The sequence below is a fragment of the Aphelocoma coerulescens genome, chromosome 8, assembly GCF_041296385.1.
Source record: "Aphelocoma coerulescens isolate FSJ_1873_10779 chromosome 8, UR_Acoe_1.0, whole genome shotgun sequence".
NCBI classification, from domain to species: domain Eukaryota; kingdom Metazoa; phylum Chordata; class Aves; order Passeriformes; family Corvidae; genus Aphelocoma; species Aphelocoma coerulescens.
The window spans coordinates 22,890,920-22,910,355 of NC_091022.1; the positions used below are offsets into that span (position 1 = coordinate 22,890,920).

A 19,436-nucleotide genomic window follows, 5' to 3' on the forward strand; every position below is an offset into this window, starting at 1 on the left:
CACATGGTTCCCAAAGAAGGGCACAGCAGGACACAGCCTCAGGAATAGAAATCTCATTAAAATCTAGGATACTTTAGAACTCTACACCAGGAGACACTGGCACAGGCAGCGCTGCCCAGAGACACTGGCACAGGCAGCGCTGCCCAGGGACGCGCGCGTTATTGCTAACAATTAGAGGTGAAGAGTAGCAGCGTGACTCGAGGGGCAGGGCACGGGCACCATGCGGGAACCTGCGCCCCTCGCCGCGGCACGACGGGGGGCTCGGGACGGGGAGCTGGAACATCCTGCTGGGGCTCGCCGCCCACTGCCTCCCGCCACCGTGCCAAGCTGTGCCATGTCCCTGAGTCAGCCTCGGGGCTGCAACATAGGGAGCACAGGGTGCTGGCTGGGAGGAGAGCAAGCGGGGTGGGAAGGGTCTCATCCCATCCACCCCAAATCAAGAGCTCCAAGCCCTTTGGCTGGAGCTGGAAGACAGATTTAAAACCGCTCAGCCTTTGCCAGTGCATCCTGTTCCACTAATACTGGTTGGGGACTGAGCAGCCCCAGATGGCTCAGAGCAAGTGGGCTGGTGCAGCCCCTCGTGTCTCTGCTGGTACCTCTTGCTAAGCAGCAGCTGGGAGAGGCTGGTCCATCCTGCTCCCCCTTAGCACCATGGGGGGGTCCTCCCCTGCCAGTGCTGGGGCTGCCAGGGAGAGCTGGACCTCATCCCTGTCTGGTTACCCCCCGGCCAGGCTTAAGTACTCCCCAGCCTCCTGCCCCACTGTGGGGCAGGCAGCAGCACTGGGCTGTGCCCATACTGCTTGTGGCTGTGCCCAGCTTTGTAGGCGATGCCTGGCCACCCAGAAGGGTACCCACAGCCCCCAGTGGGGCCACAGGGTGGAGGGGTGCATGGAGGGGAGCATACCAGCTCACTGTCTGCACAGCCCCGGCGTACCGTGCATATGTGCATGCCCACGTATGCCACGTGTGTGCCCATACTGTGTCTGTGAGGGACACACACATGTATACACGTGTGCTCTAAGTGCTTGTGTCTTGTACCATCAGATCCCCCTGCCAGTGCAAACACCATGCTTGCCCCCCATCTCCCTGTACTGGCCTGGTGCCTGGCACCGCCCCTGGGCATAAACACCTGTGAGACCCAGTAGGCTCTGAGCCACAGTGGGTGCCCACCCGGGCTGGGGGTCCCTGCAGTGCCAACCCCTGCCATGATGGCCTTGTGCACACACAGGCTGCAGGCAGTCCCGGCATGCCCAGCCCTGGTCCCACCCCATGTCCTCCCAATGGGAAGGTCAGGAGGGTGCCCCATGGCAGGGCAGGCTGCCTGGCTTAGGGAGGGGGGGTGGGAGCCCAGGAGCATCCCACCCCCCCCCCATGCATACCCCCAGGTCAAGGCCCCTGCAAAGTGCCTCTGGCTCCCCGCCCTCCTGAGGCTGTGCCCCCTCCTCTCTTGTCCCAGCGTTGAGCACAAAGGTTACCGTAAACACGAGGGTTAACGAACGCCACGGGGGCAGGGGCGGGAGGGGTTAACCGGCAAGGAGGTGGGGGGGTCTCGGGGATGGGTGCTGAGAGCCCCCGTGGTCCGGTGCGGCCTGGAGCCAGGCTCCGCCAGCGGAAGGTGCAAGAGGGGTTAGAGGGGTGCAGGGATTGTGGGGGATCACAGTCTGGAGTCCTGGCTGTGGGCCGAGCCATTGCTGCCCTGCACAGGGGATGCAGCCGCTGCCTCGCTCTGGCCCTTCTCTGGCTGCAGGGGCTGCACCTCCAGGTGGGACTCCGTGGAAGGGCTGAACGCCGGGGCGTAGCGCCCACTGCGGTGCTCTGGCAGCGCTGGGCCCCAGTCCTTGCTTGCCTTGGTAGCATTTTTCAAGCGCTAGAGAGAAAGGGAGACAATGGAGACAAGATTAGCACCCACCATGCTCCCCTGCCCCGGTCTGCACGGACATGCCAGCAGCTTCCAGGGCTGCACAGAAATGTGCCCTATGCATGCTGCCTGCACTCAGCCACTGCTGACTGCTCCACTGAGGTGAGGGAAAGCCCTGCTGGCAGCCCCAGGTGAGACACAGACAAAGGGATGTAACCCTGGCCACCCACCTCAAGCAGTGTGTCCCCCTCAGAACGGCACACTTTGTAGATGGCGTAGATGGGGATGCAGATGACAGAAGAGAGCGCCATGAGGAAGCCGATGCTGATGGCCCAGGTAGGGTAGACATATTCATTGTAGGAGATGGGCCGGTACTGGATCACTGTGAAGACCAGGATGAACTGGGAAGGGATAGGCAGGATCAGCCATGGGGAGTAGCCAGCTTGCTCTGTACCCCCCCAACTTCCCCGCTCTGCCCTATTCCTGCTCTCCTGCAGCCCAGCACTCTTCTCTCCATAGAGTGCCATGTCCAGGTGAACTCCTTGCCCCCTCCTCCCATGGTCCAATGCCCCATGGTTGCGACGCTCACAAATATGATGGCAGGTGAGATGAAGCGCCAGCAGATCTGGAAGAAGAGTGGGGGAGGAAAGCCCAGCATCATCTCAATGTCCTTGAAGTAGTTGCGGTGCCCTGGGGAGAAAAGTGACCATCAGCCCTGGTGATGACCTGAGCCCCCTGACCGGCTCCAGCCCCAGTGCCATCGTGGTGGGACCCGCCAGCCTCCCCAGGCCACAGTTCCTGACTGGGCAACAGCTTCCCCATGGAGCACAGAGCACACTGCTGACTGGCCAGCTGTTGGGGTGAGCCCTTCCCCATTGGCTGGCTGGGCCAGCCCTACTGTCTGACTGCCTGCAGGCAGCTGCACCTACCATAGATGTACATGATGGCCACACACATGATGCAGGAGATGACCACCAGGGAGAAGCTGGCAGCGTAGTTGTCCATCAGCAGGAGCCAGTAGATGCCCGCCTGGAAGACAGACCCATCGGCACAGCTGCCGCTGTGGTACCACCACTGCTGGCAGGGCAGTGGCACAGCCATGCTGACTGTGCTGGCAACACACAGCTCAGATACTGCCACCACAGCTGGCATGGCACTGCCTGATGGCAGAGTCAGCATGGAGACAGTTAATTCTGGATACCATCACCAGTGTTGGCATGGCAAGACCAGGCCCTGCCTGTCACTACCATCACGGTGGCAACAAAGTGGTTGTGGCTGATGAAGTGGCCGTGGCAGTGGCACCCCATGGCGACAGTTCCACAGTCACCTACCTGCGTGGTGAGTGGGACGCCCAGCAGGAAGCCAGCCACAGCCACTCCCAGCGTTACGAAGGTCTTTTTGCGGATGATCCACTCATTGCCCACCTCATCCACAATGGCTGTGACCAGAGTCTCCAGCAGGCAGAACTGCATATGGGGCAGAGGGGACAGCATGTCACCACCTTGGCCCCACCACACCACCCCATCTGAACATGCTGGCCCCACCATGACCTACCTGTGTACCCAGCCCCAGGAGGATGAGCATAAAGAAGAAGAGAACGGACCACAGTGGTGAGATGGGGAGCAAGGTGAGAGCTTCAGGGTAGGCGACAAAGGCCAGGCCTGGTCCATGGTCAGCCACCTTGGAGACATCCACACCCAGGTGGTTGGCCATGAAGCCCAGGATGGAGAAGATGACAAAGCCAGCATAGACGCTGGTAGCACAGTTGGTGATGCTGATGATGATGCTGTCCCTGTGGGGAAGAGGAGTCAGGGCCGGCACTCGGCACTCGGCAGTGGCAGGGCTGGGGGGCTGTGGTTGGGCACTCACCGGTAGCAGTTGTTGTTGAACTTGTTGTAGGAGGCCATGGTGATGAGCCCGCCCCAGGCACAGCCCAGCGAGTAGAAGATCTGCGAGGCCGCATCACCCCACACCTGTGGCAGTGGGATGGTCAATGCTGTGCCCCCAGCCCCAATCAGCCCTGGCTGCCCGCCACCCTTTGTCCCTGCTCACCTTGGCATTGAGGATCTTGTCCCACTGGGGTGTCAGGTAGTACATGATGCCAGTGAGGGCCCCCTCCAGCGTGATGCCGCGCACGAAGAGGATGGTGAGCACCACATAGGGGAAGGTGGCCGTGAAATACACCACCTGTGGGGCAGCAACTCAGTGAGGTGGGGATGGGGGCAGGGGTGGGGACACAGGCAGGTGGCTAAGGTGTGGCTATGGGCTGGAGTTACGGTCCAGAGTGTGGAGTGATAGACCACGAGAGAAGGAGCTATTGTCAAGGAGGTGGGGCCATGGCCACATGGGAGGAGCTGTGTCCGGAAGGGACGTGGCCAGGTCATAGGGGTGTGGCCTTTCCCAGAGTGGGAGGAGCATGCACAGAGGGCAGGGACAATGCCAAAAGAGGAGGAGCTGTGCCCAGAAGGGATGGGGACATGTCCACAACGGGAGGTTCATTCCCAGTAGGGGAGGGGCTATGCCTAGAGGGGACATGGCCATCTACCCTGAAGGCATGTCCACACCCACAGGGAGGGGCCTGGAGAGGGAACACACAGGTACCTTCCCCGAGGACTTCACGCCCTTGATGAGGCAGAGGAAGACAACGACCCAGGAGACACCGAGGCAGCCGAGGAGGGGCAGCCGCACCTCGCCCAGGTTCCCGATGTCATCCGACAGGTTCAGCACATACCTCCTGTACGGGGAGGGGACAGCAGTGTCAGTGGAGCCCCACCATCACCATCTCCCCCATCCCCGATCCCAGGCACTGGTACCTCCAGTACTCCTCGCTGGGGCTGGTGCGCTTCTGGGTGGTGTTGAGGAGATGGGTAAGGTTGAGGGTGGCACGGTTGGAGAGGTTCCCGTCCAGCACCCCCACGCAGTCGGGCGTGTTCCAGGGGTTGCTGCAGTACGTCCAGGGCAGCACGTGCGTCATGGACACAAAGAAGTAGTAGAAGGCAATACAGATCACCACGTTGTAGTAGATCCCGATGTATGTGGACACCACCATCATCCCGTAGCCCACGCCTGGGAACAGCACCGGGGAGGGGTGAGCGGCAGGGTGCGGCGGCACGGCACGGGCACGGCGCACAGCACCAGGGGTCGTGGCATGGCAGGAGTGGGCTGCATGCGGTGCTGTCAGCAGCCTTGCAGCCACGCTGCGGCTCAGCACCTGGCTGTGGCACGGGTGTGAAGAGCACTGTGCATGGGATCCTCTACCTCCAAACAAGCCCAGTGGTGCTGAGGGTCCCCTGGGACACATGGCAATGTACACAGGCTGCAGGCAAACCCTTGGGGACTGCAGCATGAGAGAACAACTGGGTGGGGGGTCACTTCTGACTACAGTGACTTTAGGCCTGCAGTTACCTGGTGGCATGTGACAGGCCACACGAGCACAGGGAAGTGCACCCCAGGCTCAGCATGCCATTGTGCAGAGCGCACAAGAGTGTGTGCATGGGCTGCTGGCACTCAGACATCATATCATGGGCATGTCACCTGCCAGGCAGCCTGCAGGCGTGGGCCAGGGGAGCCAGCAGCATGGGAGCACACCGGTAAGGCAGGAGATGCACCCGGAGCAGGGTCCAGCCATGGCAGGACAAGCACGTGGGCAGAGCACCTGCTGCCTATGGTCCAGGGAGACAACTGCAGAAGCATGCCCACAGCTGGACGTGCCACAGCGTGTCCAGGGGACCTGAGCGGCCTCTGCAAGAGTGACACGCTGGGGACGCGTGTGGCATATGCAGGGAGGCGTGTGTAATGCCCGCAGTGGATGCCGGCACAGGGCTGGGGTTTGCGCAGGAGATGTGATGCGTGTGCAGGGGCACGTGTAATGTGTGCAGGGGTCGCCAGGCGGGCTGTGCAGGGCAGCGTAGCCAGGGTGGGCAAGTGCGCAGGGGACCCGTGCAATGCAGAGCATGATTCGTGTGCAGGGCATGCATGTGCAGGGCTGCACGAGCCACGGGTGCCTGCACCGGGCCATGTGATGTGCCAGAGGTGTGCATGTGCCCCATGGTGCATGAGGGTCACACCAGCTGCCAGGCACTGTGACAGCAGGCGTCCCATGCTGGCGTGTGCCAGTAGGGACAGGCAGCTCCTTACCTTTGAACATGGGGCTGACCCTCCAGACGCCAAGGCAGCCCTGGCTGGCAAACTGCCCAAAGGAGAGCTCCATGAAGAAGAGAGGGATGCCACAGAACACCAGCATGATGAAGTAGGGGAACATGAAGGCACCTGGTGGGCAGGAACCAGAGGATGAGTGGGCAGTAACCCCAGGCACAGCTGTGCTTCCCATGCCCTGCACCACCCCAAGAAATACCATGCAGGGCTGGGGTGCACAGCCCCACACCTGCCCAGAGGAACCCCACTCCCCCAGCCCCCTGACACCCACCTCCCCCATTGCGGTAGCAGAGGTATGGGAAGCGCCAGACGTTGCCTAGGCCCACAGCATAGCCCACGCTGGTCAGCACAAACTCGATCTGGTTGCCCCAGTTGCCACGCTTGACGCTCTTCTCCTGCTTGCCCTGCTCCCCAGGCACGGCGCCGTTCTGCAGAGAGATGTCGTGGGATGTGTCAATTGGGGACCCCCCCGCTGGCCCCTTTGGAAGGGTGACAGCCGCCGAGCAGGGCTGGGTGGTCCCCAGCATCTTCCCCCATCTCACCCCCCTGCCTGTCCCTGCCGCCCGCCACGCACAGGCAGTGCCAAGGAGGGGGAGGGCAGCAGTGTCTGCCCCCCCCCAGTGAATGGCTCTGCCCAGAGCCCGGCTGCAGGGAAGGGAGAGCCTGCAACTCATACAAAGCAGGTCCAGGCGCCTGGAGCACAAAGGGGCCTCTGTTCCCGTGCCCCCCCTCCCTGTGCCCAGCGAGAGAGGTCCTGCTGGGTGGCCACTGCCCACGGCTGGGGGGAAATTGTGGGACCCCTGGGTTGAAGCAGAAGCCCCTCTCAATGGGAAGTGAGGTGTAGTGACTAGAGCAGGCAGGGAGCTGGGTACACCCCCAGAAAAAGTACCCTGACACAGCCAGGGTCCTACTGCCAGCTCAGCACCAAGCAAGGGCACCATGCCTGGGGCAGCTCACAGGGGGTCCCATGCAGTGGGTCCCCTCACTGGACAGCCCCAGTGCCCAGTTGTCCCTCACTGCAGGGGACTGGGGGACAGGGGGGCAGAAGGGGGCAAGAAAGAGCGCTTTGTGCAGACTGCCACACAATGTGAGCTCACACTAAGGAGGACAACAACAGAGATGAGTGCTGGTCACCCCGGCAGGGATGGCACCCATCACCCCTTGGCTCTGTCCCAGCACAGCCCTGGGGTCTTACTGATGTCCTGCATGGATGCTGTGGAGCTCTGGCAGGTTGGGCTGAGGGCAGATGGCACTTTGCTGTGTAGGGGTGCCCTAAGCCCTCCCCTCCCCACCTGAGGCCAGGTGATGGATGGGTGCATGGGGCAAGGGTGCAAGTTGCCAGTCCATAGCCCCACAGCACCCATACTCCTACAGGAGCAGCACAGGGTGTCGGCAGCCCTAGGAGCCTGTTGGAACTCCACAGTGCTGGTCTCACTACCACGGACACCCAAGCGCCCATGCCCACCTCATGCCTCTCCCCCAGCTGCCCCCCTCTCCGTGTGCCCCCACAATAGCTGACGCCGGCAGTGAGCGGGCCACAAATGGGAGCCATCACTTTGGATCTGCTCACGCCGGCGGGGCGCAGGCAGCAGGCGCGGTGCACCTAACCGTATCATTTGATTAGGGCCGGCGCAGCCGGGACGTGATGCCCAGCGACTCCGGCACCGCGCTGCCAAACAAAGCCATCTGCTGCGAGCGGGGCCCGCACGCGCCGCGGGCGGCGGGGGGGCTGCAGGGGAGCAGGGCTGCACGAGAGGGGCGACGGGGGATCGGAGGGCACTTTGGGCAGGGCTATAGGGGCAATACGCTGCTGTGCCCAGCCGGGGAGCCAGAGTGGCCACACCTGACCCTGTAAGCCACGGGTCCATCAGAAACAAGCTCAGAGCAGCTCTGGGTGCTGGGGGACCTCCCTCCCAGCAGAGGTTCTTATTGTGGGGTGTTGTGCAAGAGCATGACTCAGGGGTCTCCAAGGCGGGGGACAGGACGCTGGCAGTGTCCCCATGCCAGGGCACACTGCCCACTCGAGCAGACAGATCCGATCGGGAAGCCTCTGATTAAGCTGCTCGCACTAACGAGGCTCCTAATGAGCAGCACAGCCAGCAGGAGTGGGGACAATGCTCCAGCCTCCCTGATAAAGGGTCTGGTGAGGGGACCTGATACACTACATGGCCCCAGCTCAGCCAGGAGCCATGGTGCCCAAAGGGGACCTCATCCCTGTTCCAAGCCATCGCTCTGCTCAGGTGACCCTGGCTTCACCCCCAAGCCTCATGGAGCACCCCAACTTTGAGCTGGCTGGCATCAGTGCCATGAAACCGCCAGGCCTCTGCTGCTCCCTCCTCCTTTCCAGCAGCACTGGGCTTTGGTGCACTTGTCCCCAATAAGGGGGCAGCCACATGTGTGTCCACGCATGCACAACTGAGCACACGTGCGCAAACACTTGCATGCTCACTCATCAGCTCGCTACAACCCTCCCCCCCCACCCCAAATCTAGTAAGGTCACCCTGTCCTTTACATTTATTAACCCTCCTCCCAACCCCACACAGTAAAAGAAGGGGGTGGGTAGAGAGAACCCAGACATCTGGGAAGATGAAACTCCCCCCTTTCCCTGCTGTGGGAATGGGACAGAGCTGGAATGCAAAGGGAAAGCTGCCACCCAGCAACAGTGCAGTCTCTGGGGGCACCAGGTCCTGCTCCCAGGCCCCAAATTTTCCATGCATGTAATCCAGTGCAGCTTCAAAGGATGCCTGGCTTGGGTGATAACATCAAGAAGGAGGAAGGATGCCACAGACACCCCAAATGTCTCCAGAAGGGAAGTTCCAAAAGGGAATGTCCAAAACATCGCAGAAGGGCAGGTTTGGGGTGCCCAGGGCATCCTTCCTCCCCCTTCCCCAGGGAACCCCCCCATACACCATGGTCAAAACTTCCCCAGCCCAGAAAAGCAGGCATCATCTATCACCCTGCCTGGCACCAAAGCCTTTCTCATGCTAAGCAGCATCGCCTCACACAATGACAGCTTGGCTGGGGTGCCCGGATGTCCCCCACTACCCTAAGGAGCCCTGATTTATGGCTGGGAAGCTTGTGGTGGTGGCAGGGTTGATACTGGAAGGGGATGTCCTCATGGGAGGCATCTCCAGCACAAACCCCCTCCTCTTTTTTCCCCATTCAAACTGCCCACATGGGGGTATACCAGGCCAGCAGAGGCACTCTGTGGGGCACAAACCTTATCCAGCCCCCCTGAACCAGTGAGGGAACCCCAATTTCTCCATCCAACCTCCTACTGGGGGGCTGTCAGGGCTGCTCCTGCAATGCCAGCACAGGGTACGAGTACCCCTGATATCATCAGCCTGATGTCACTGCTCATTGCCATGGCAATGGCAACTAAATCATGGCTGTTTTATGCAGGGGCTGCTGGAAGATGGAAAAAAATGCTAATTACATCATTTGCCATGATAGTGGCTCTTCCAGGGCAACGAAGTGGGGTGCAGGATGTTGGAGGCAGATGAACCCCAGCCTGACATGGGAGCCCCAAGGGATGGAGGGATGGGGTCACTTAGAGAGGGGGTGTCCTGGGTGCCCTTGCTGACCGTCTACTGAGCCTGGGTGCTGGGGGCCCTATAATCAGGCCCTGCACTCCTTGTCCCTCGTACCTGAGGTAACAAATCCACAGGTGTCATCCCTTCATCAGAGGTTGCTGTGCCCTGCCAGCCTGCACATTCCTGGCTCTGCCAGCCTAACCAGCACATCCTAATTCTCCCTACCCTCTCTCTTTGGTGCCCAGCCCCATGTTTGCCCCTGTCCTGGTGTAGCAGAGGCATATTGTGGAGAAAAAGGCATCTGGCATGGCCTGGGTGGCGGCAGCACCATCCAGGGGTGCTGGGGACAGTCCCAGGGCTGGGGTAATGCAGTGATGAGGGGCACGCCCAAACCCCAGGACCTCCCAGGAGTATTACACAACCTTCACCACCCCTCATTGCAGGAGGCTGTCCAGCCCCTGAGTGTGCTCTGCAAGCCAGCCACAGCAGCACCAGTACTGCCCTGGAGTGCCATGGGGGGCCTGGGGCAAACTTTGACATTGCTCACTGGTGCCCATGAAAGGGAAGAGGGGAGGGGGGGAGAAGGAGATCTTTGCTATACTCTGCCCCTGCAGCACTGAGTAGCGACTCAGGTGCTGTGCACCTCTTCTGCAAAATCAGTAGATTCTAGAGATAACAAACACACACAACTGTCAGGCAATCTCTTCTTGCTCCCAACACAGCTGAGGCCATGGAGGGGTTTGGTGCCATGCTCTGCCCTCCCTCCCCTGAAGCACCCCACATCAAAGGCTGTGGGGCTTGGGGGTACCTCTCCAGCATGCCGTGGCACAAATCTACAGCCCTGCAGAGCCACCACCCCAAAGGCAATACAAAGGGTTTTGGAGAGCCATGAGTGGTGGGGGAACAGCACTGGCATGGCCACCACTCAGCCTGGCCCACCCCCCAATCTGCCCCCCAGACCCTGCTCTCACCTGCCCACTGACCTGCTGAGAGGGTCCGAGGGGGCCTGGCTGCTCACAGCTGCCATCCGGGGGCCCAGGCTGGATGGCTCCGTGAGTCCCCAGCTTCATTGGCACCTCGGGCTCCGGCGCAGCAGCAGCCGCCCGCCCTCCCGCCTTCCCCCGCCCGCTGCCTCCAGCGCTTGGCACTGCTCCCCACTTGCCTCCCAGCCAGGCTCGGCCCCCTGTTGCCCGCCCCGATGCAGCACCGGCGCCCCACCATGCCACCTGCCCTGGCACCATCCCTGCCTGGCCCACCCCGCAGGCACTGCTGTGCCTCTAATACCCCCCACGAGCTGTACCCCCACGAGCCAGGTGCCCTCCCTGGCTCTTGTAGGCAGGGCAAGCAGAGCAGGCTGCACAGCGGGCTCAGCCCTGTCCCACTTAATGAGGCCTCATTAGCGGGGTCCAGCTGCTCACAGCCCTGCACGCTCCAGTGGGCAGCACGGCCCTCCCCGCAGGCACCGCTGCCCGTCTGGTCGGGGCCAGGAGCTGCTCTGGGAGCATGGCAGAAGATGACATTCCCTCAGAGCCCCTATTTCCATGCCTCAGCATCTCAAGCCCCACACATGCATTCCTGCCCCTATGCCCATCATCCATGCAGCACTGGCCCTGCATGCCCAATCCCAAACCTGGACATTCAAGGGCTGCAGGAACGGGGCATGGCCCTGCTTGGGGATAGGGGCACAGGGTCAAGTCCGTCTGCTGGCACATCCTCACCTGGTGCCATGCTACTCACTCAACGTCATACGATTGGTGACATCATGGGGTCTCCATGGCAACCCTTACAAGGTCACTGGCCCGAGGGGGACCATCTGGCTGGCAGGAGGGCTGTGCCATGACCCCTTCACTGCCCAGGCACCCCACCGCCTCCCTGCTCACCCCTTTGCCAGCACAGGGTGGGACCCTGGTGGGGTGCTGTGCCCCATAGGAGGCCAGGCAGAGGGAGCCCCGCAGCCAGGCTCGGGGTGCCCCAGCTGCTCCCAGCCCTGCATCCCGGCTGGGGAGTGTGGCCAAGGCTCCAGCGACGCATGATGGTGCACTGAGGGCGGGGGAACGGGCCGGCGCTTTCGGGCGACCATCTGGGGTCCGGGCAGCAGCGGCTGTGGGCTCACACGTGAACAGCACACGTGTGCAGGGTGGGCACTCAACCTCCCACATGCCAGCACCCAGTGCTTGTTCCTGTCCCCTCCTGCACCAGCCACCCAGTAGCTTGGGACATGTCCCACCCATGGGATGGCAGCACCCAACTGTGCCCCCCAAGACAAATGCAAGCCAAGAGCCACCCCATGTTGTGCCAGCCCCAAGTGACCCCAGTGCCAGCCCAGTCCTGCCCTACATGCAGCCAGGCAGCTCTGTGTCCAGACACCCCGCAAGGTGTGTGGGCACCTTGTGGGCATCCCTCCATGCCCCAGTTCAGCTGCATCACTTTGCCTGGTCTTGCCCTGGGCATGCTGCACCCCCTGCCCCTTAGAGCAGCCTGAGCACAGCACAGCAGGACCCACCGCTCCGTCCTGGGGATGCCAGACTCTGTGCCAGCCCTGCCCTGTGGGAGCAAAGTGCTGCTCCCCTGGCAGCCCAGTGAGCAGACAGAGGGGACAGCCAGCTGCATGGAGACACACTGCTAGAAACAAAGGGCCTGCCATAGAACCCTCACCTACCCTGGCATTCTGATCCCCACCCTGGCTGGCTGGCAGTGCTGGAACTAGAGAGAGAGGGGCAATGGGTGCATGGGGGATCGTCCACACGTCTTCCAGCCCCCTGACAGGGCTGCAGGGTGACTGGGGTAGGAATGATGCCCAAGGACCTGTCTCAGTGCCACTATCCCCTAACTGAGTGCTTCCCGACAGGGCTGCCTTTCTCCGGCCCCATTCTACCAGGGCAGACATGATTCTCCCGGGGCATTCAGGCAGAAAAATCCCCCGCCAGCCCCCCCATCACTGCCCCTTGGTATTCCGTGAAGGGCTCCCGCAGCCAAAAGCCACTTCCGCAGCTCCTGCCGCTGGTCAGTGGCACTGCGCCGCTGGGGGTGTCTGGAACAGGCAGGGACCCCCCAGCCCTGACCCCCACTGCAGTGCAGTGGGAGCAGCACCCCAGTGTGTAGTCAGGGTGGTCTTGGGTGACTGCAGGAACCTACCTGAGCTGGCAAGCTGCAGCCAAAGGCTGCCAGCAAGGCAGCCCTGGGAGTCAGGAGCCACTGGCAGTGTTGGAGTCTAAACAAAGCACCCCAAGGACAACAAAACAAAATGTCCTTAAAGGCCTGTGAGGGAGAGGCAGTCAGACCCTCCCCTGTGGCTCACAGGGATCCCCTCAGCCCAGCCACACAGGGACTGATCCAGCCCCTGGAGCTGTCCTGAATTTCGTTGGGTATCTGCAGTCAGAGCATTTCTGGGGCTTGGGAGCAGTAAGGCAGGCACGACCCCTCCCAACCACCTCCTGTTTTGGAGTGAGCATTCAGAGCTTCACAGGGCCACCCAAAACACAGATCCTGCAAAAGCAGTACACATCGCCCTTGTTCTCCTGGCCCCAGCCGACAGGTGGGGAAACTGAGGCACAGCTGCACATCACCCAGGTGCTGCCTCCATCACCCCTGTCCCTCCCCAGGTGGGGCACAGCGGGCACTGTAAACTTCTCCAGCCCCAGGCACTGCACATAATGCTGGGCTGGGGTTGCACAGTGAGAGCCCGGCTGGGCTGGGGGTGGTGGGGGTGGGAGCTGCACCTGCAGGCAGGGATAAGAGGACAGGCAGGGACCAAACTCTGTGAGGTTACTACTGGCAGGGCCCTGGAGGCAGGCCAAGGAGATTATGTTCCTTTCCCAGGGACCCAGGCAGCTCAGTAATCAGAACCTGGCCCACTGGAGCTCCTCCTGGGGCTCTCAGGATGCAGGAATGGGGATGCTTCAGGAGCAGGGATGCTCTCACAGGGACCTGCCCTTCTCCCCACAGACCCCATAGCAGCAATGCCCTGTGCAGAGGTATCCTTGCATCCTGCATACAGGGGAAGCCTGAGAGCCAGGGCAGCCAACACAGCACATATCAGACCCCATTGCAGCTGACACCCTGGCCCTGGGGTGGGCTGGTCAGGTACTTCCAAGAAGCAGGTTAAAGATTTACTGGGAGTGGGTGGGCACTCCAATGTCTGGCTGCCTGACGTGGGTGTCAGGCTCGGCCCTCGCCCCAGTGCGATGCTGACTGCTCTGGTCACAGCAAGAAAACATCAACAGCATGGAGTCACAGCAAGCACCATGTACAGAAGTGTGTCCCCATGACAGACCCCTGACTGTACCCAGATACATCCTCAGCACCTCCCTGTTACCAGCCATGGGGTTCTCCAGAAGAAATCTGCCTTCCTATCCTACCAGCTGCCCCAAGCCCTTCTCTGTTGGGGGCAGGATGGGTGCTGGGCTGCCTGCTGCAGGCACAGCCAGCGGGGCCATGCTGGGACACACAAGCAGAGGAACTGCATGCACGCGGGCGCACTGGAAGCACTTGCTGGAGCATGCCGCTCCCCTGGCTCTTGGCTTCCCAGGCAAACCCTGGCTCCCAGCCCTCCAGCTGGAGTGTGCAGCTATTTCAGGAAGCCCCCCGGGAAGGGGAGGGCCCGGTGACCGTGTCAATCTCAGCGTTCAGCTCCTATCCTTTGGGAAAAAGGGAAAAAGCCAAGCCCAGCCTGAGCTCACCTGCCCAATGCAGCAGAGCAGCCTGTCACAGGAACCTGAGCTGCCACAGGCATGGGGTCATTGCAGCCTTCCAACAAAGACATGCAGTGGGCACATCCCACATCTGCCCGGAACACCAAAGCCAGCCCTGGCACAGGCAAGTGCAGGGCAGCTCACAGCACCCTGCAACACACTGCGTGTGAGGACAGAGGGTCAGGCACTTCACTGGTGCCCAGAGAAAGCTGCCTCTGCCTGTGCACCATCCTACCAGCCCAGCCTCGGCGAGCCTACTGGGGGAAGGCAAAGGGGAAGCACCCACCATCTGTGCCCCTCTGGGGGCACCTGGCTTGGAGGAACACCTGCACCCTTTGCTGACAGCAGGCTGGAGAGCCGCCTGCCTGGAGAGTTGGGGTGGGTGATAAGGCTGGGCAGAGCGCCTGAAAACAGGTGATAGCATTGCCAGGCACAAGGAGACACCACACCCGAAGAGCCCCACAGGCAACAGGCTCATGGAGAGAGAGCATCAGCCCAAAAATCATCATGCTAGGAGAGCACCATGGTGCCACAACCCCAACTGGCAGTCCCAGCAGGGCACACCAAGTCCAACGGGAACCCCAGTGTCCTGCTCCCTGTGTCAGGTTCTCTGGGCCCCCGAGGCAGTGGCGCACACCAGCCCGCTCCCCACACCCCTGCACTTACCAGCAGCCCCTCGCTGCACTTATCGGCCATTCCTGGAGGCTGGAGCACGGTGCCGGCTGCCCAGTGCAGGGTCCCTTGCCCTCTCTGTCACGCTGGCTGCGGCACCAGCACTAGTGTCCTTCAATCCACCGTCAGAGCAAGCTGGGCAGAGAGGAGAAGACACCAAGAGAGATGTGACTGGTGGGGTGGGCACATCCCCGCCCCAGGCCTCCCCCTCCCTCCAGGAACTGGGGGGCTGTGTCAGGCAAGTCGCTCCCCTCTACCTTCCCACTGCGTAGCAGGACTCCTGGTGGAGGACGCAGGGCCCGGGGCTGGGTGGGCTGGTGGCAGGGTGTCCTCCTGCTGGCTCCCAGCCCCTCCAGTGTCTCTGAACCCCCTGGCACCCACACGAGCAGCGGCTCCCAGGTGTTTCCCAAGAAGCAGTTAAAGATTTACCCAGTGTGGATAGACGACCTTGCGGACAGCTGGCTGCTGGCCCCCCGGCAGGTGGGCGTCAGGGGCCGCGGGCAGGAGCGGGGGCCCCTTGAGCTCTCCCCCAGCGAGAGATGAAGCTGAAGTGGCTGCAGCACACGACAGCGCTGGGACTGGGCGCTGAGCGTGGGCAGTGCAGGGCTCAGCTGCCGCGCAGGACACAGATGGGAAACGATTGCCTTCTGCCCCGGTGCATCGCATGCACGTGCAGCGCAGGGGGGCCGAGCTGCTGGGCTCTGCCGGGTGCCAGGTGCTGCTGGACAGTGCACAGGCACAGGCATCTGCCTCCCTGGCCCTCACCCCTGCCCCAGCCTGGGGCTGCTGGAGGCCCCAGGGGAACACCAAGGCCTGACCTCGCTGGAAGGGACAGACGCTCTTGCAAAACACCAGTTTGATTGTCTGTGCAACAAGCACCGGTGTTTGCAGATCCGACACCAGTGCTCAGTACCCTTGCTGGCTGAAGAAGGACCCCTGACCCACACCGAGGGTCCCCAGTCACCACCAGCAGCAGTCAAACACCCCAGGGCCTATCCCCAGGCTGCCATGACTCTGGAGCAATCAGCAGAAGACCTTAAGACAGAGGGAAGGAGTATGGGCAGCGTAGATAAGGGGCAGGAATCCACGGGATGTGGTGTGAGCCCCCAGCCCCTCCAGCGCAGACAGGCTGCTGCCAGCAGATACCGCAGATACTGCATCCCACTGCCAATGCCCTGCTCAGCAGTGGCTGCATTTCCAGGGGAGCTGAGATGTCATCACTGTCACAAGCCTGGCTCCTCACATGGCACGGAGACCTCTCAAAGGTGGGAGGTGCAGGCTCGGTCGACAGACCTCCTCCTCATCACACACCTACCGCCAGCCAGCCAAAAGCTGCCCGCCCTGCGGCCCTGAATTCAGACTGGGAACTCGTCCCGTGTCCTGGGAAGGGGGAGTGCCCAAGGGGCCGGACGGCTGCCACTCCCCTCGGGGTCTGCCAGGTGCTGATAAGCTTCCATGACTACATAGATGCCGCTGGCGTTGGCTCCCAGCCTGGCAAGGACCGAGCGCGAAGCCAGCGGTGGTGTGGTAATGGGACGGATGCAAGGATGCCCGAGGCTGTAGCATCCCTTGGGACAGCCCAGCAGGGACGAGGTGCCACGGGGTGGCTCTCCCAGAGCTGCGGGATGCCATGACAGACCGGAGGGCAGCGCAGCTCGTACCTAAAGCCGGCACAGGTGGCACAGGGAAATGGGGACACCTGGGCACTCAGAGGGACTCCCAGACAGGATGGCACACCTCGGCGGGGAGAGGCAGCCCACGGCACCCAGCGAAAGGCCACAGATGCCCGACCGAAGGATGGAGCCCCCGTCCCTTCCCGCCCGGCGGCCCAATGCCGCTGCCACCTGCGAGGCCATTTCTTCCGCCAGCATCCGCCGGGCCCGCCGCAGCCGGGGTTCCTCGGAGCCCAGGGAAGGGCGACGCGCCCGCCGCCCGGCTCCCCCCCGCCGCCGCCGCCCGGTGCAGTACGGTGGCGGGGGGGCCCGGTTACATCAGCCGCCACGTGGTGGCTGCTCCGCCGCCCCGCCCCGGCACATGCCCGTGGAAAATTACCGCCAACCCCCCCGGCCCGTCACCGAGCCGGGCCGTCCCGGTGCCCGGCGCCCTTCCCGGCTGCGGTGGCGGTGGTCCCGCTCTGCGCGCCGCGCCCCCGCGCTCCCCCGGCACCGCGCCGCCGCGCCGCGAGAGCAACAGATGCGGGACCGCCCCGCATCCCGCCATCCCGCTATCCCGCTCTTCTGCTCCCGACATCGTCCTGACGGGTGGCCGCTCTCGGTGCCGCTCCCGCTGTTCCCGACCCTGCCGCTCCGGAGGCCCTCGCCGACCTCGTCCCCTTGCCACCCCTCGTCGGCAACCCACCCACTCCTCTCCCGTCCCATCCCCAGTGCTGCTACGGCTGCTGGACGGGCCGGGCACCCGGTGCCGGCGGAGGTGCGCGCTCCTTACCGTGCCCATGCCGACGCCCAGCCCCTCCCGCCGCGCCGGGTGGGCCCGCGGGGTCGCCGCTCCGCGGCGCCCAGCCCAGTGTCGGTGTCAGTGCCGGTGCCGCTGCCGGTGCCGTACCAGGCCCAGAGCCGCCGCCGCCGCCGATGCTGCCGAGTTAATGAAAGTTTGGAGGTCGGTGGGGGCTGGCACCGCCTCTCGCCCCCGCCGCCGTGCTCCGCCCCCCGCTTCGCCGTGCTCCCCAGCGCCCCGCCTCGGCACCCGCACCGCGTCCGCACCGCGCCTCGCCGCACCGGGGGCACCGCGGGCACCGCGGAGGGCGAGAGCGCACCCGGTACGGCGGGCACACGGGCTACGTATGGTACACACACACGTGTGGGCACACGGGTACACACGGCACACATGGGCATGCTGCACACATGGGCATGCACGGGCACACTATGCGCTTGGCACACTTTGGCACGCCCATGGCATACTTGGCACACATAGGCACCGTTATCCCACATACAGCCCACAGGCACGGGGGCATGGAGGGGCATATGCAGGCTTGCGCAGGCACGTGGCATGTGTGATCATACATGGGATGTATGGTCACACAGAGGCTTCCACTGGGCGCACACGCATCCCTGCACACACGCATCCCTGCACACACGCGTTTTCACTCACAGAGGAACCACCACGCGCAGCGTGCACACACGGCCAGGGCACAGTGCCATGGCAATCCCGGGCAGCGGGATGGCCGCAGGCTCCAGCCAAGATATGTGAGGTCACTGTGACTGTTGTGCATGTGTGCATTGTGTGGGTGTCTGTCGCACACGTGTGGGTCACACACCCGTGTGTCCATGCCTGTGTGTGCTGCAGCAAGTGTGCTTGCTGTCGCATGTATGCACACGTGTGTGCATGCAAGTCTGTACACTTATCCCTATGTAGTTAGGAGTGTCTATACATGTAGTTGCACATGTTTGCATCCATGAATGTGGGCATCTACATGTGTGTGCAAACCTCCATGCTGATGTATGTGTGTCTGCACATGTATGGGCACATATGTACCCATGTATGGGTACGTGAGCACATGTGAACATGCGTGTACACAGCTCTGGGTACATGTATTGATTAACATGTATCCATAAATACACGTGTGTGTTTCCCCATACCCATGCGCACACATGTGTGTGCAGCCAGTGCACGCCCCCACATCCCAGGCCAGATGTTTCCAGTAATGCATGATGAGTGAGCCAGGGGCCACCCCTTGCTTGGCCTCCCGCCGAGGCCTCCCTTCCCTCCCCTCTCCTTCCCGTTGGGCTTCCCACATACTGGAATGGGTGCCTGCTCTCCAGCACCCTGCCCTGCTCCCTGAATCCCTTCCACTTCCTGCACCTTGGGGCCTTGGCACTGCACCCTATGTCTTCAGGAAGGAGCTGTTGGGGAGCATGGCAGGGGTGCAACTCAGCACCCCAAGTGCAGCAACAGCACAGCCCTTCCCACATCCCGTCAAGAATCCTTTCCACCTCCACAGCCCTGCACACCATCCCAGGGCTGAGCTCCCAGAGTTCCAACCAGCTTGGGAAGCATCCCTTACCTGTCTCTCCAGAGATCCCTGCTGTCCTTGAGGGCTGCTTCCTGGTTAGGGAAATTCTCCACAGGGAGGGGGTAGAGGTGGGGGCAGCGATGGGGTCGGTGCCCCGGGTGTGTCTGTCCGGGCACCACTGCAGCAGTCTCAGCACTGTGCGGGGGCAGGATGGGAGATGGCTCCAGCACAGTCATGCACCGACACTGCTTTCATTTTGTAAGTGGTAAAGCCAGAGTCAGGGCTCCCACAGCAGGAAGGGGAAGGCAGCAGCGAAACCGGCGGATGCTCAGGTCCTCCCACACCGTCCCAGCACCTACACATGGCTGCTCTGCACAAAGGAGGCAGGTTTCTCACTAGCACCCTCGCTCCCGGCTGCGTGTGGCCTCACACTACACACTGCAGCCCAAATCCAGCACCCAGAACCTGAATCCAGCATCCCACACCCAGTGTCTTGTGTCAGAGCCAGAACTCAGCTGCAGCCCTCACCCCTGCCCCAGGATATGGGCTTCAAGAGG

At 62.4% G+C, this 19,436-nt stretch overlaps 1 protein-coding gene across 3 annotated transcripts; it reads right to left on the reverse strand.

The window, feature by feature from the left end:
* Positions 1 to 38: 38 nt before the first annotated feature.
* On the reverse strand, positions 39 to 17,519 carry SLC6A9 (solute carrier family 6 member 9). Of its 3 annotated transcripts, none has more exons than XM_069023190.1 (14): positions 17,355 to 17,519; positions 14,904 to 15,044; positions 6,285 to 6,441; positions 5,996 to 6,127; positions 4,672 to 4,924; positions 4,460 to 4,592; positions 3,911 to 4,045; positions 3,728 to 3,831; positions 3,413 to 3,650; positions 3,190 to 3,324; positions 2,788 to 2,887; positions 2,448 to 2,548; positions 2,089 to 2,259; positions 39 to 1,867 (listed from the first exon to the last, which is right to left on the reverse strand). In XM_069023190.1, exons 2-14 carry the CDS (start codon positions 14,931 to 14,933, stop codon positions 1,655 to 1,657), a joined length of 1,902 nt encoding a protein of 633 aa, XP_068879291.1. In that variant the 5' UTR covers positions 14,934 to 15,044; positions 17,355 to 17,519; the 3' UTR covers positions 39 to 1,654. The 3 variants fall into 3 exon arrangements, with proteins under 3 accessions (XP_068879291.1, XP_068879293.1, XP_068879292.1); XM_069023192.1 differs by lacking the exon at positions 17,355 to 17,519 and adding an exon at positions 15,339 to 15,359; XM_069023191.1 differs by lacking the exon at positions 17,355 to 17,519 and adding an exon at positions 15,167 to 15,302.
* Positions 17,520 to 19,436: the final 1,917 nt, after the last annotated feature.